This window comes from Phodopus roborovskii, unplaced genomic scaffold, assembly GCF_943737965.1.
Source record: "Phodopus roborovskii unplaced genomic scaffold, PHOROB, whole genome shotgun sequence".
Classification (NCBI taxonomy): Eukaryota; Metazoa; Chordata; class Mammalia; order Rodentia; family Cricetidae; genus Phodopus; species Phodopus roborovskii.
The window spans coordinates 2531613-2543946 of record NW_026126602.1 but is presented as its reverse complement, the minus strand read 5'-3'; the positions used below and the strand labels follow the sequence as shown (position 1 = coordinate 2543946).

Below are 12334 nucleotides of genomic sequence, written 5' to 3'. Positions count from 1 at the left end.
TAAGAATAAAAGTACATGAAATTGAAGGCATGTGTAGTAATTCTTTAATGATGCTTGCCTATATTACAGTAAAAGCATTAATGTGCAATCTGAAGAGGAAATAATCAAATAGCTGTGTTTTTAGTATTTTCATAAATTTTTTCATTGTTCTTTAAAAACTGCACCTCTGAGTTGACATTTTAATTCCATTCCATTGTCTCTACTACCTCTTGCTTTGTTCACAGAAAATATTAGTGGAGAGGAGTAAGATGGAAAGAAAAGATCCATAATATTTCATAAGAGTGCTCATGGCTTCTATGCAATGACAAGTTGGTTCTATTTAAATTGAAACCTACTTGAGTGTTATTTTAGTGAAATCTGAGAGTAAAAAGAAAAAAAAAGGAATCAATGATGCTTTTTGTTGTTGTTGTTCATTTAACTGATTTTGATTGAGATTAAACAAACCACATTTAGAGATGCCATTTTTTGTTTTTGCTTCCTACTGTAGTCATCTTCATTTACTCTTGGTTTCCTACATCCAAGGCTTGGAAAGGAGGAAATCAGCAACACCAACAGACACAGTAGATCCAAAAGGTCTCTGAAACAAACCCCTGCCCTATGAGGCAGAGACCAAAAAAGAGTCACGATAGATAAATTAAAGCCTTCTTATATAAACACTCTACTCCAGGCAAATGCCACTAAGGAGGGGGAATCAGCCTCTCCTACACCTTACCAAAAATGTCTAAGTAGATAATTCACCAGGCTATAACAAGATACCCAACCACTGTCAGACTGTGTCAGAAAGGCAGAGGAAGGAACTAGAACAATCAGTGCAGGTCAACAATAAGGCAGCTACTGCACCACACGAACACATGCATGTCCAGACCACTTTTCCAACTTGACAGTGAAGAGTAGCTCCTCCTACTCCTTGCTAGACTAGTGTCAGAGAAGGCCTTTCAGAGAGCAGAACTCTTAGTAGCACCAGTAGTAATGAAAGTCACATGGCCAGATACATGGCATGCCAAAACCTGACAGGTATTAATTAGTAAAGATATGGCCATTAGAACTACCTCCTTCACCACATAGTAATAAGGAAATACCTGCTGTCAGAGTAAGGCAGCTAACCTGAAGGATAGAGAATATCCCCCACTGACAAAAGTGTTTGCTGAGCATCTGTAAGGCCTTGGGTTTGATGCCCAAATCTGGGAGGGTGGGGGAACATAAAAAGAAAATATATGTGACCACTTGACACACCCAGGAAGAGAGACCCTTGACTAAGGAACTGACTCCATCAGATTAACCTGTGGATACAGGTCTGCGGGGCATTCTTTAATTGCTACTTGGTGTAGGAGGGCCCAAACCACTATGAGCAGTGCCATCTCTAGACAGGTAGGCCTGAGCTGTATAAAAAGAGTAGCTGAGCAAGCCAGGAAAATAAACCAGCAAGCCTCATTGCTCTGTGGTTTCTGCTTTAAGCTCCTGCCCTGAGCTCCTGATTTGGCTCCCCCTGATAAAGAGCTGTAACCTATAAGCCAAATAAACCCTTCCCTTCAAGTTACTTTTGATCGTGGTGCTTTAACATAGGAACAAAAACACTAAGTTGAACAATATGTATATGAAGATAAAGAGATACTTTAAAACTAAAAATCAGGGAAACAATTAAGAAGATACTATACAGTACGTTCAACAGCAGAATGGAATGATGGAAAGATGAACACCTCTTGAAGTACTTGCTTTTTGTGACAGAATCTAGTTATGCAGCCCAGGCTGACATCCAATTTTATATCTTCCTGATTAGTAACAATAATTAGCCAATCCCATCAACAAAAAGAAAGAAGATAAAAATAAACAGAGCCTTGGGTACCCATGAAACCATAACATTCATTCATATCATCAAAGTCCCAAAAAGGAGGGTTAGGGGATGAAAGAGTGCAGGGCTGAAAAAAATTGGAGACTGTCAGAAACTTTTACCAAACTTGGGGTGGGGGGTGGAGGTGGGTGTAGAGCAAAATACAAACTGATCAAGCTACAAACAGGATAAACCCACAGAGAACCACTCTAAAAATCATCACAATCAAATTGAAAAACAAGAAAAATATAAAAGCAGTTACAAAAGAAACAGGGCTCATTTGTAAAAGAAAGTTTAAAAAAAAAAGAAAAAAAAGAAAAAAGGATAAAAGCCAGAAGGTACCAGAAGGTATAAGTGTTTCTGAAGAGCTGATTTAAAAGAAGGGCTACACAGAATTGTGTATTTATCAAAAACTTCAGTAATAAGAGAGAAATCTGAAGACTGAAAACTAGATAATTAAGCCTGCTGGTTCTCTGGGCAAAGTGGGAATGATGAATGATGAAAGGAGGACCTGGAAGGGGAGGAGAAGAATGAACTCTGAGTTCACCTCTAGAGTCTCTAGACTATGTTTAGTAGTTGCAACAAAAACAATACAGCGTGAGGGTTTCTCTTGTGTTTAGGTTAGGACAGTTACAAATGATAGATTAAAAAAAATCCAGGGAAGATGAACTCATGGTTACTCAAACTGGCAATATAACACAGGCAGAATGACAAGCCACGACAGTAAACACAGTGCTTGCAGCACTAAAAACTACACAAATGAAAGAATCCAAAAGGGAACTCTGAAAAATCCAGTGTAAGAAGAAACAGAAAACAAAATGAAAAATGGTAGACTTAAGGGTTAGCTATCATTAATTACTTAAATTTCAACAGTCTGTGCCCCTTAAAAGACAAAGATTGGCAGAAGAGACTTAGAGAGAAGGAATTTAAAAGGCCTAGCTATATGTTTCTATATGAACAGATAAAGTAGATCTCAAAGCAAACTGCCAGAAACAGATTATGAATATTTATAGCCATCAAATGTTCAGGAAAGCATAACAATCTGGAAAAATGTCTGCACCAAACTATGTCACAGGAAATGATGCTGATAATGTATGAACCCAAGTAGGAAGACCTGAGAAGACAGATCCACCTACCAACAGGATTCTTCAGCAAGCAGGCATAAAATTCTTCAGCAAGCCTACAAAAGGCTCAACAATGTGCAAGTGAAGGGTCTCATCAAAATTATAGACCAACAACATAATACACTATTTTAGTATCTATAGAACTTATTCCAAGATCCTATCCTGGACATTTAACAACTCTCAACAAACTTTTTAAAAAATTAAATCACAGATTATTACCCAAGTGCAAAGAATCCAAATCATAAACCAATAAAGCATAAGTGAAAGATTCTCCAAACACTTGGAAACTAAACAAAATACTTCCCCGAGCATCCCACAAGCATAAAGCAAGTCTCAAGAGTTTTAAAAACGCACTGAATTCAACAGTATGAGGACAAAATACAGCACACTTGCTGGAGGAAGCAAAAGCAGTGCTGGGGAGACTTACAGCAACAAATGCTCCTATCAGGACATGGGGAATGCTTCAAACCAATTAGCTAAGAAGATGGAGTAGAATAAGAACATACCAGTGAAAAAAAAATCATAGCTAGTAGCTGGGCATGCTGGCACACACCTTTAAAGCCAGCACTCAGAGGCAGAAGCAGAAGCAGAAGCAGGTGGATCTTTGTGAATTTGAGACCAAGCTGATCTACAAATTGAGTTCCAAGACAGCTCGGGCTGTCACACAGAGAAAAACCTATCTCAAAAAAAAAAAAAAAAAAAAAAGGAAGGAAGGAAGGAAGGAAGGAAGGAAGGAAGGAAGGAAGGAAGGAAGGGAAAGAAACAAACACAGCTAGGCATAGTGTGGAAAATGCCTTAATTTTCCTAGAAGGATTGGGAGCTCAAGGTCATCTTATAGCACAGTTCAAAGCTAAGCTGGGCTATAAGAAACCCTGCCTCAAAAACAAAAGAAAACAATGAAAATCAGTGAAATTTATCACAAGAAAATAAAGCAAATCAATGAAACAAGTACTGTGCTACTTGAAAAGATTGATAAAACTGACAAACCTCTTGAACACTGACAAAAGAAACAGAGAAAAGAAATACAAACGTGGTGAATGAAACAGATGGCATCAATGAAGATGCTGTATATAGAGAAATGGCAACAGAAGAACACTACCAGGATAAATGTGATAACTTTAAGTGTCCTCATCTCCCCAAATGAAACTGATGATACCCCAATAACTACTGTAAGAAATGTTCTTTCTTTCTTTCTTTCTTTTTTTTTCCTATGAAAAGTAACTAACCCAGCAAGTAACTCCCCTGTCACACTGATTGGCCAATCTAATCAGGTTGTAAAGTCAAGCTCCACCAACTGGATGAGTTGTAGTCACCACCTACATCAGGGATAAAAAGAAAACATCTTTTCAAGTGTGCTTGCTAGCACCAATGGGTTGTGTTGCACCCTTTTTACAAAAAGACATTCCCTTGCCAAGTTACAATTACTTTTTCCTATGTTCCTTTGTTTCCTTTGTCCCATCCCAAGACTGCTCTTTGTTTCTAACATTATTAAAGAGAGCAAACATGGATTCTGGGTGGTGGTGGAGAATGCCTTTAGTCCCAGCACTTGGGAGACAGAGACAGGATCTCTGTGAGTTCCAGGCCAGTCTGGTCTACAGAATGAGTTCCAGGACAGGCTCCAAAGCAATACAGAGAAACCATGCCTCAAAAAAACAAAAAAGAAAAGAAAAAGAAAGCCAACATGATACCCGGGTCAACTCGTAGGAAAACACTATCAAAACTACATGTCTTCTCACTAAGCACAAAAGAGGAAGTACTTCCCCACTCACTCATTTCATTGATATCCTAATAAATGACCAACAGATCAAGCACAAAAAAAAAAAAAAAAAAAACCAACATCTTTTTAGTACAAATGCAAAATAAAACTTAATACATGGATTTCAGCTATACATATGATCATTGACCAGTTAGACCATTCATGTGACCATGAATTAGATAAGGATAGTTAGTGTTCAAAAGCCAACCAATATATTATATATTAATAAGCCAAACAGCAACAACATGGCTCAGTGGATAAGTTCTTGCCACAAGAGACTACCTGAATTTGATCCCCAGAAAAATGGCAAGAGAAAATCCAGTTGACCTTCCCATGCTCAACAGACATATTAATTTAAAATTTTTTACTCACAATTTTTGTTCTGACTTGCAGAAAATGTCAAAGTCATCACTCTCTTAACATCAAGACAAAACCAAAATCCAAACAATGCATGATTTCATGGCAAACTACTCCCTCAATATTTGGAAGGGTAAATCCAGAGTTGCAGAAGAGAAGCAGCTAAACAGAAACTGGTAGAGTTACAAGAGTTATAAACTGGTTGGAACACATAATAGAATCATGATGAATTCATGGTCACATTATGGGAGACACTGGATTTTGGTGGAGTTTACTTCCAAGGCCAGCAGAGGTTCCTTCAGTAAAAGTTCAACACACTTTTATGGCTCTGATAAGAGGAAAAAAGGTGGCCCAGCAATCTAAGTCCAGGTAGTCCTGTTAATAAAGAAAAAAAAAAAAGGAACTTCACCAGAGTTTATCCAGCCTGGACAAAGTGGTCCCCATACTTCAAAGCTCTCAGAAGGGTAAACCAAGAGACACTGGAAATTCAGAACCCAATATCAAACAGTGTAAGACTGAGACTTAACCATAGGGTTACAGAATACAATGACACCTCCCCTACTGTGCTTCAGCGGACCACAGAGGAAAGACAGAAGCAAGTACCTATTGAGGGGAGCTGTTAAAAGAGGCTAGGCACAGTATCACACACATTTTCCATCCTAGCTTTTGGGAGAGGGAAGCAGGAGAAAGCCAAAGGCCTATCTTGCAAGTTTGAGGCCAGTGTGGGCCACATTGAGATTGTCTTTTAAAAAAAAAAAAAAAATAGAATACCCCCAAAAACCCCCAAAGCAACTGAACCAAACCCACAGATAATTGAATTTCAAATGTCCAGTATATACAACCAACATTAAACACAGAACAATTTCTAGCCAAATTAGCCTGGCACCTCACACTATAAGCCTATTCAATTCAATTACTATTACTTGATAAATATCTCACTTTTGACCAAAAATTGCAAGACATGCTGAAAGGTAACAAAACACAGTAACAAAAGCAAGTAACACAATCAAACTTGCAAACAGTACAAATGCTAGAATCACCAAGTCATGGAACATTAAGATATTATTAATCTATGTTGTTAAGGAAAAGTGGACAATAATACAGACAAATGAGTACAATAAACAGATTTTTAAAAATCCTACCAAAGAATCAAAATGCAACTAAGAAATTTAAAAACTATAATATAAATAGAAAATTACTTTGATGGTACAGACAGTAGACTGAACATGGCTGGGAGTAGAATCTGCTTGAAGATGTGACAATAAAAGTTTTCCAAACTGAAAATAGGGTAAGAATCAAAACAAACCTATACATATGCATATCATATTCAAGCTACAAAAACCAAAAATAAAAGGAAAACTTGAAGAACAGCAGAGAAAAAAATCCTTATACAGGAACAAAGACAAGAAATATACTTCTCTCCAGAAACCATGCTAAAAAAGGAAAGGTTTGAAAGAAAACAGTAACAAAACAAAAAAAGATTTCTGACCTAAAGAACTTATATACCAACATGAAATACTTTCTTTTTAAATTTCATCTTAATTATATGTGTGTGTGTATATATATACACATATGTGTATAAGAGTGTGTGTGTGTGTGTGTGTGTGTGTGTGTGTGTGTGTGTGTGTGTATAGGTATGTGCATCTGTATACAGGTACCCATGGAAGCCAGAACTGTCATAGCCCCTGGAGCTGGAGTTACAAATGATTGTGAGCTACCTGATCATTCTGGGACCTGAACTATTCTTACCTCTAGCTCATAACCTTTCCTTGAGCCAAATCCTTGAGCCAATTTCAGTCCAAGGGGAGTAAGAGGAGCAGAAATGGATACCACTCCCCAAATTATTGTACAGCCTCAAAGATAATCCCTACCAGGATCCCAACTAGTTTACTTGTAGGAACTGACAAGCCAATTCTAATACTGACTCAGAAGTTACAGGAACCAGAAAAGATACAACTCTTAGAAAAAAAACAAAGGAAGAAGGCTAATACTTCACAATTTTGAAAAGCTACAAAACAATAGCACTCAAGACTGTCCCTACAGCTGTAAGGGAGTGTATGAATTAACAGGTAGGCACTAAATGTCCTTAAACAAACCAGAGTCTATGGTCAACTGATTTTCAACAAGGAGTGCCAAGCTACCTGATGAAGCAGATGTCTTTAAACAAACTGCACTAGAAAAGCTAGACAGTCCCTTTCAAAAGGAAATTGGAGGCCAGCCTGGTCTACAAAAAATGAATTCCATGACAGCCAGGGCTACATAGAGAAACCCTGTCTTAAAGGGTGGGGTGGTGGGTGGGTGCTTATTTCACACTTCACTTAAAAAGTAATTCAAAATGATTAAAAATCTAAACTATAAAACTGTCAAGAGAAGGCACAGAATAAATCTTCATGACCTCAGACTTGGCAATGGATTCTTGGATACAACAACAAAAGCATCAGCAACACTTGTTTTCGTGGAGCCATCAGCCTGCCAGGAAATCCAGATTCTAAACTTGCAAGCCTACATGCTTGTACAGCCAAGTGCTTAAAACACATCCCCTTCTTATGTATGTGTGTACTTGTGAAGATACACGTGCACACACACACACACACACACACACACACACACACACACACACTAAGCCAAAGCATGACCCACACAGGGAACTGATAAACTGGAGTTCATCAAAATGAAACACTGGTTCTGGGAAAGACCCAACCAAAAGGATAAAAAGACCCAACCAAAAGGATAAAAAGAAAAGCTACACAACAGGATAAAATACTTGCAAATTTACTTGTAAGATGACTAGTACTCCAGACTATTAAGAACTCTCAAATTCCCGTTTAAATGGGAGGTGGTGAGGGGGTGGGGAGATGGCTCAGTCAGTAAAGGAAGGAGGAGAATGATGCAACACAGGAAAAGCAGAGTTACAAGATCTTTACTAAATGAAGAAAATATGAGCAAATCTAAATTCTGGGAAAGATGGTAAAAATGTTGACTGCCGGAGTACCTGACAACCAAAGAGTTTGAGTCCTTTGAACCCATGTAAAAAGCTGAATGTCCCGCAGTGAAAACACACAGCTTTAATCCTAGCACTCGGGAGGCAGAGACAGGCAGATCTCTTTGAATTCCAGGACACCCTGGTCTACAGAATGAGTTTCAGGACAGCCAGGGCTATTACACAGAGAAACCCTGTCTTGAAAAAAAAGAAACAAACAAAAAGCTGGATGCTGTAACCATATATATTATGCCAGTACACTCCTACTTCAAACAGGAGGGAGGGACAAGAGAACCCTGCAGAAGTTCACAGGCCAGCTAGCCTAGAATACACAGTTCAGACGCAAACAAGAGGCCATGTCTCAAAAACAAGGTAGAAGGCAAGACACCTGAAGTTGTCTTCTGACTTTCATGTGGGTCTCTCTTTCCTCTCTCCTCTCTCTCTCTCTCTCTCTCTCTCTCTCTCTCTCTCTCTCTCTCTCTCTCTCTCTCTCTCACACACACACACACACACACACAAACACACACACACACATATATATTGCTGATAGAAAGACTTGATAGCAAGTCTGAAGCCATGAACATAACATCCTATCTTGCAGAAGATGGTGGAAAAGTACAAAGAGCAAATATGAAGAAAGTACACTTTAGTAGAAAAAGAAATGTTTGCACTGCACCAGGAGAAAGGCAATTGCCAACACATTTGTACTCACAGTGGACATGGCAATCAGTGGAAGTGTCTTTTACTGAGTATCTGTTAACAGTCGGCCATTAAAGTATTCCCTCTGTAATCCTCAAAACCTGTTACTCATACTCCTGTGCAGTCTCCAACAGAAAAGAGGAATGAACTACATTATCAACAGATGTGACAGCAAGACTTCCAAGAACAGGAAGACAACTTCTACTGTGCCCTTACTGCTTGACTGTTCATTCTGGGGAAATCTACTTGCTATATTCAAACAGCTGTGAGGAAGCTTAACTAGCAACATTGTGAGCAAGGCACCATTACAAGCAATTCCATGTCTGAGCTTTGCTTGCCTAAGATTGTAGCCTCAAGAGATCCCAAGATGACCCACAAAAATAAAGGATGTGTTCTCTGTTTTAAGCTGATAAACTTGGTAGTTAAGTGGCAACAGACAACCAATGCCCTTGCTATGTGCCTCAACATCCCTGTGACTACTTCTTAACACAAGTTAAAGAATTTTCCCCTCAGGGCCAGAGAGGGGGCTGAATCATGAGCTTTTGCAGAGGACCCGGGGTTTGGTTGCCGGTACACACATGGTGGCTCACAACCATTCATAACTCCAGCTCCAGGATTCTAACCTCTGCAGGCACCAGGCACCCACATGGTGCATGTACATATGTACATACATACATACATACATACATATACACACACACACACACACACACACACGCAGGCGAAATACTCACACCTAAATTAAACTGTCTTACATTTGAGATGTAGCTCAGTGGTAGGGCATTTGCCTGGCATGCACAAAGCCCAGAGTTCACCCAGAACATTACAAAATGAGTAAATTTCACCCAATTATCACACAGCTGGCAAATGCTAAAATCAGATTAAAATGAAAGCCAGCATTGACTACTGTGCAAATGTGATCCCTATTTCTATACTGTGACTTTTTTATGTGCTGTTTGGAGATTCAGTTTTTGCTGTGAAATATAAGACAAAATGGTCTAATGAGAGCAGAGCAAAGTATAAGTGATTCAGCAAAAAGAAGAAAATGCAGAAGATTTGAGACCATTGCCATGGAGAGTTAAGAGCCTGCCAAAGAACCTCACAAGACTTTCAAACAGTGCTAAGACACAGAAGAGATCAGGGGCCATCAACTTCCTGTGCAGGAACTTAAGACCTTCGTAAGAAAAAGAACACAGGACTGTTCATGAAAATAAACATAAAATACAATTTTATTTGTGAAACAGTGACTGTAACTAGATGGAACAGAAACACATCTATATATGTAAGCATACACACATATTTTAAAGACAGGGTCTCACTATGTAACTCTAGCTGGTATAGAACTTGCTATATAGACCATCCTGGCTTCAACTTAAGAGATCTGCCTACCTCTGCCTCATGAGTGCTAGGATTAAAAGTGTGCACCACCACACACACACTCACCCTCAGCAAACCCTACCTGTTCTGTAGAAGAGTATTACACTAAAACTGAAGAGCCCATGGAAGACAATGATAGTACTACTTCATGCCTTGATCTCAAACATTTAAAGTTTCTCTATAAAATCTTCTCAATTCCTATATCCACTCAAAAGCAATGTAACAGTTACAGCTTCCAGAACTGGACCATACCTAAGAGCAGCCTAATTACTGACAAGACCCTAAACAACTTTATTACAAAGGTTAGGAGAGTTTAGCTCAGCTGCAGATTGCTTACCTATTAAGCCCAAGACCTAGAGCTAAGGTTCTAGCACCAAAAAAAGGGAGGGAGGGAGGAAGAGAGGAAGGAAGGAAGGCAGGAAGGCAGGCAGGGAGACTTAGAGGGAGGTTCTCTTCACTCCAAACCAAACAAAATAACAACCCAGAGGCAACACAACTTCAGACCAAAAAGTTATGTTTAAATTTATTTTAAACTTGAAAAAAAATTACTTTAAAATCAGAATTGCCCAGACACATGCATGACATTTCAATTTCATACATGAACTTTTAAAATGACTTCATTTGAAAAATAACCAGCATATACAATTTGAAAAGAAAGCCAGGTAGGGAAAAAGCAAAAGCCAAACCAGGAACATTTCTTTCCAGGTCAGTATTGAGTGCAATCAAGAGGAAACACTTCAGACACAAGCATATGACTGGAAGTAGGATTGTTTGCTCTAGACTGCTTGGTGTTCCAAGGTAGCAAGTTTCAATAAGCATGTTAGCCACAAATATGCCAGTGGCATCTTTCCTCATACAGTCATGTATTACACCTGAGCACTTGCTAGAAACAAGGTCAAGTGAATACCACCAGAAAACACAACACATTTTCTACTAAATAAGCATCACCCACCATTAAGGGAAGAGCTTCCTGCCTAATGTACATCAGCAGGGAGAAAAACTGTTCTCATGCTCAAAGTAGCTCCAGCCCCAAGGAGATGTAAGTATTAGGAATACCACAGAGGGATTTTCTATGAATGTCACAGAAACTTCACATTTTTTTTCCCCTCTCTATTTAAATCAGGATAGAATCCATGTGTTCTGAATACATAAAGCAAAACAACCAATTCTTAACACTACGGTTTTAATTAAAATGACATTTTTATTAAAGTGATCTCGCATTTCACCCAACTTCTCTCTTACCCTCATTTGCTCAGTGGAGCTGCTGCTAAGCTCGTCCCCAGACTCGGAATCCTGGTGTGTTCTTTCTGAGCCTTCTCCAGCTGAGTCACAAGACTGCTCCTGAGAGAAACTAGTCTTCTCTACGTCCAAGAACTCTGGCCCAGGAAAGTGACCAAATAAGCGTGTCCTATTCTGGCTGGAAACTTTGGGAGAATGTGAGTCACTGTTGAGTTTTCCGTTATTATGGGTCAGGTCCAGGCTTAGGTTGAGAGTCTGGCCTGAATTATAATTGGATCCAAAATTCTGATTGGCATCACGAATAAGACCTGTTACAGATGACGATGGCTTTCCAAAACTTGAAAGCTCAGGCATTTTGTTCACATTTTCTGTTGATCTCTGGAGATGCATACTCTGCATCATCTTCATAGAATTATTCGGCAGTCCAGCTGCCTGCTTTACAGGTGGCATCAGCGCTTTGCGGGTGACCTCCTTGACATACTGTGCTGGCACATAAAATGCTTTGGAATTCTCATCTGGTCTGACCTGCCACCAGTCATCATTGGTCTTCTTCACTAGGATGTACCGCTCTCCTTGTCTGATGACAATCTTCCTGTCCTTTGCTTCATACTCATAATCATATTCCACCTCAATATATACTTGTCCTGCAGTAGTCTTCCCACTTCTCTCAGCCATTTTCACTCAGTGAAACACACTCTCAAAACAAATGGTATGCCACATTATGCCTTGTGCCTTGCTGTGTTAACTTTAAAAGGAGAAAGAAAATAAAGTTAAAAGAAATTAATGTAATCTAGATTTGATATTCATAAGCATTATACATAGCATTTAAAATCATTACCTGCAAACCTCAAGCCCTATAAACATAACACATGGATCATCCAACATTTAAGACATTGTCGTTCTACTTCTTCAGTTATTTATGATCCAAGAGCACTGCTATACTGGTATAAATTGTGTCCCACAGGTGGTACAGT

At 39.0% G+C, this 12334-nt stretch overlaps 1 protein-coding gene across 5 annotated transcripts in view; it reads right to left on the bottom strand.

Annotated features, from left to right (window-relative positions):
- Arhgap12 (Rho GTPase activating protein 12) overlaps positions 1–12334 on the bottom strand; it is a 97666-nt gene that overhangs the window by 66527 nt on the left and 18805 nt on the right. For all 5 annotated transcript variants that reach the window (XM_051205663.1, XM_051205667.1, XM_051205665.1 and 2 more), the window contains one exon: positions 11364–12105. In XM_051205663.1, coding sequence (XP_051061620.1) covers positions 11364–12035 — 672 coding nt within the window. In that variant the 5' untranslated portion in view covers positions 12036–12105. The remainder of the gene's footprint in view (positions 1–11363; positions 12106–12334) is intronic.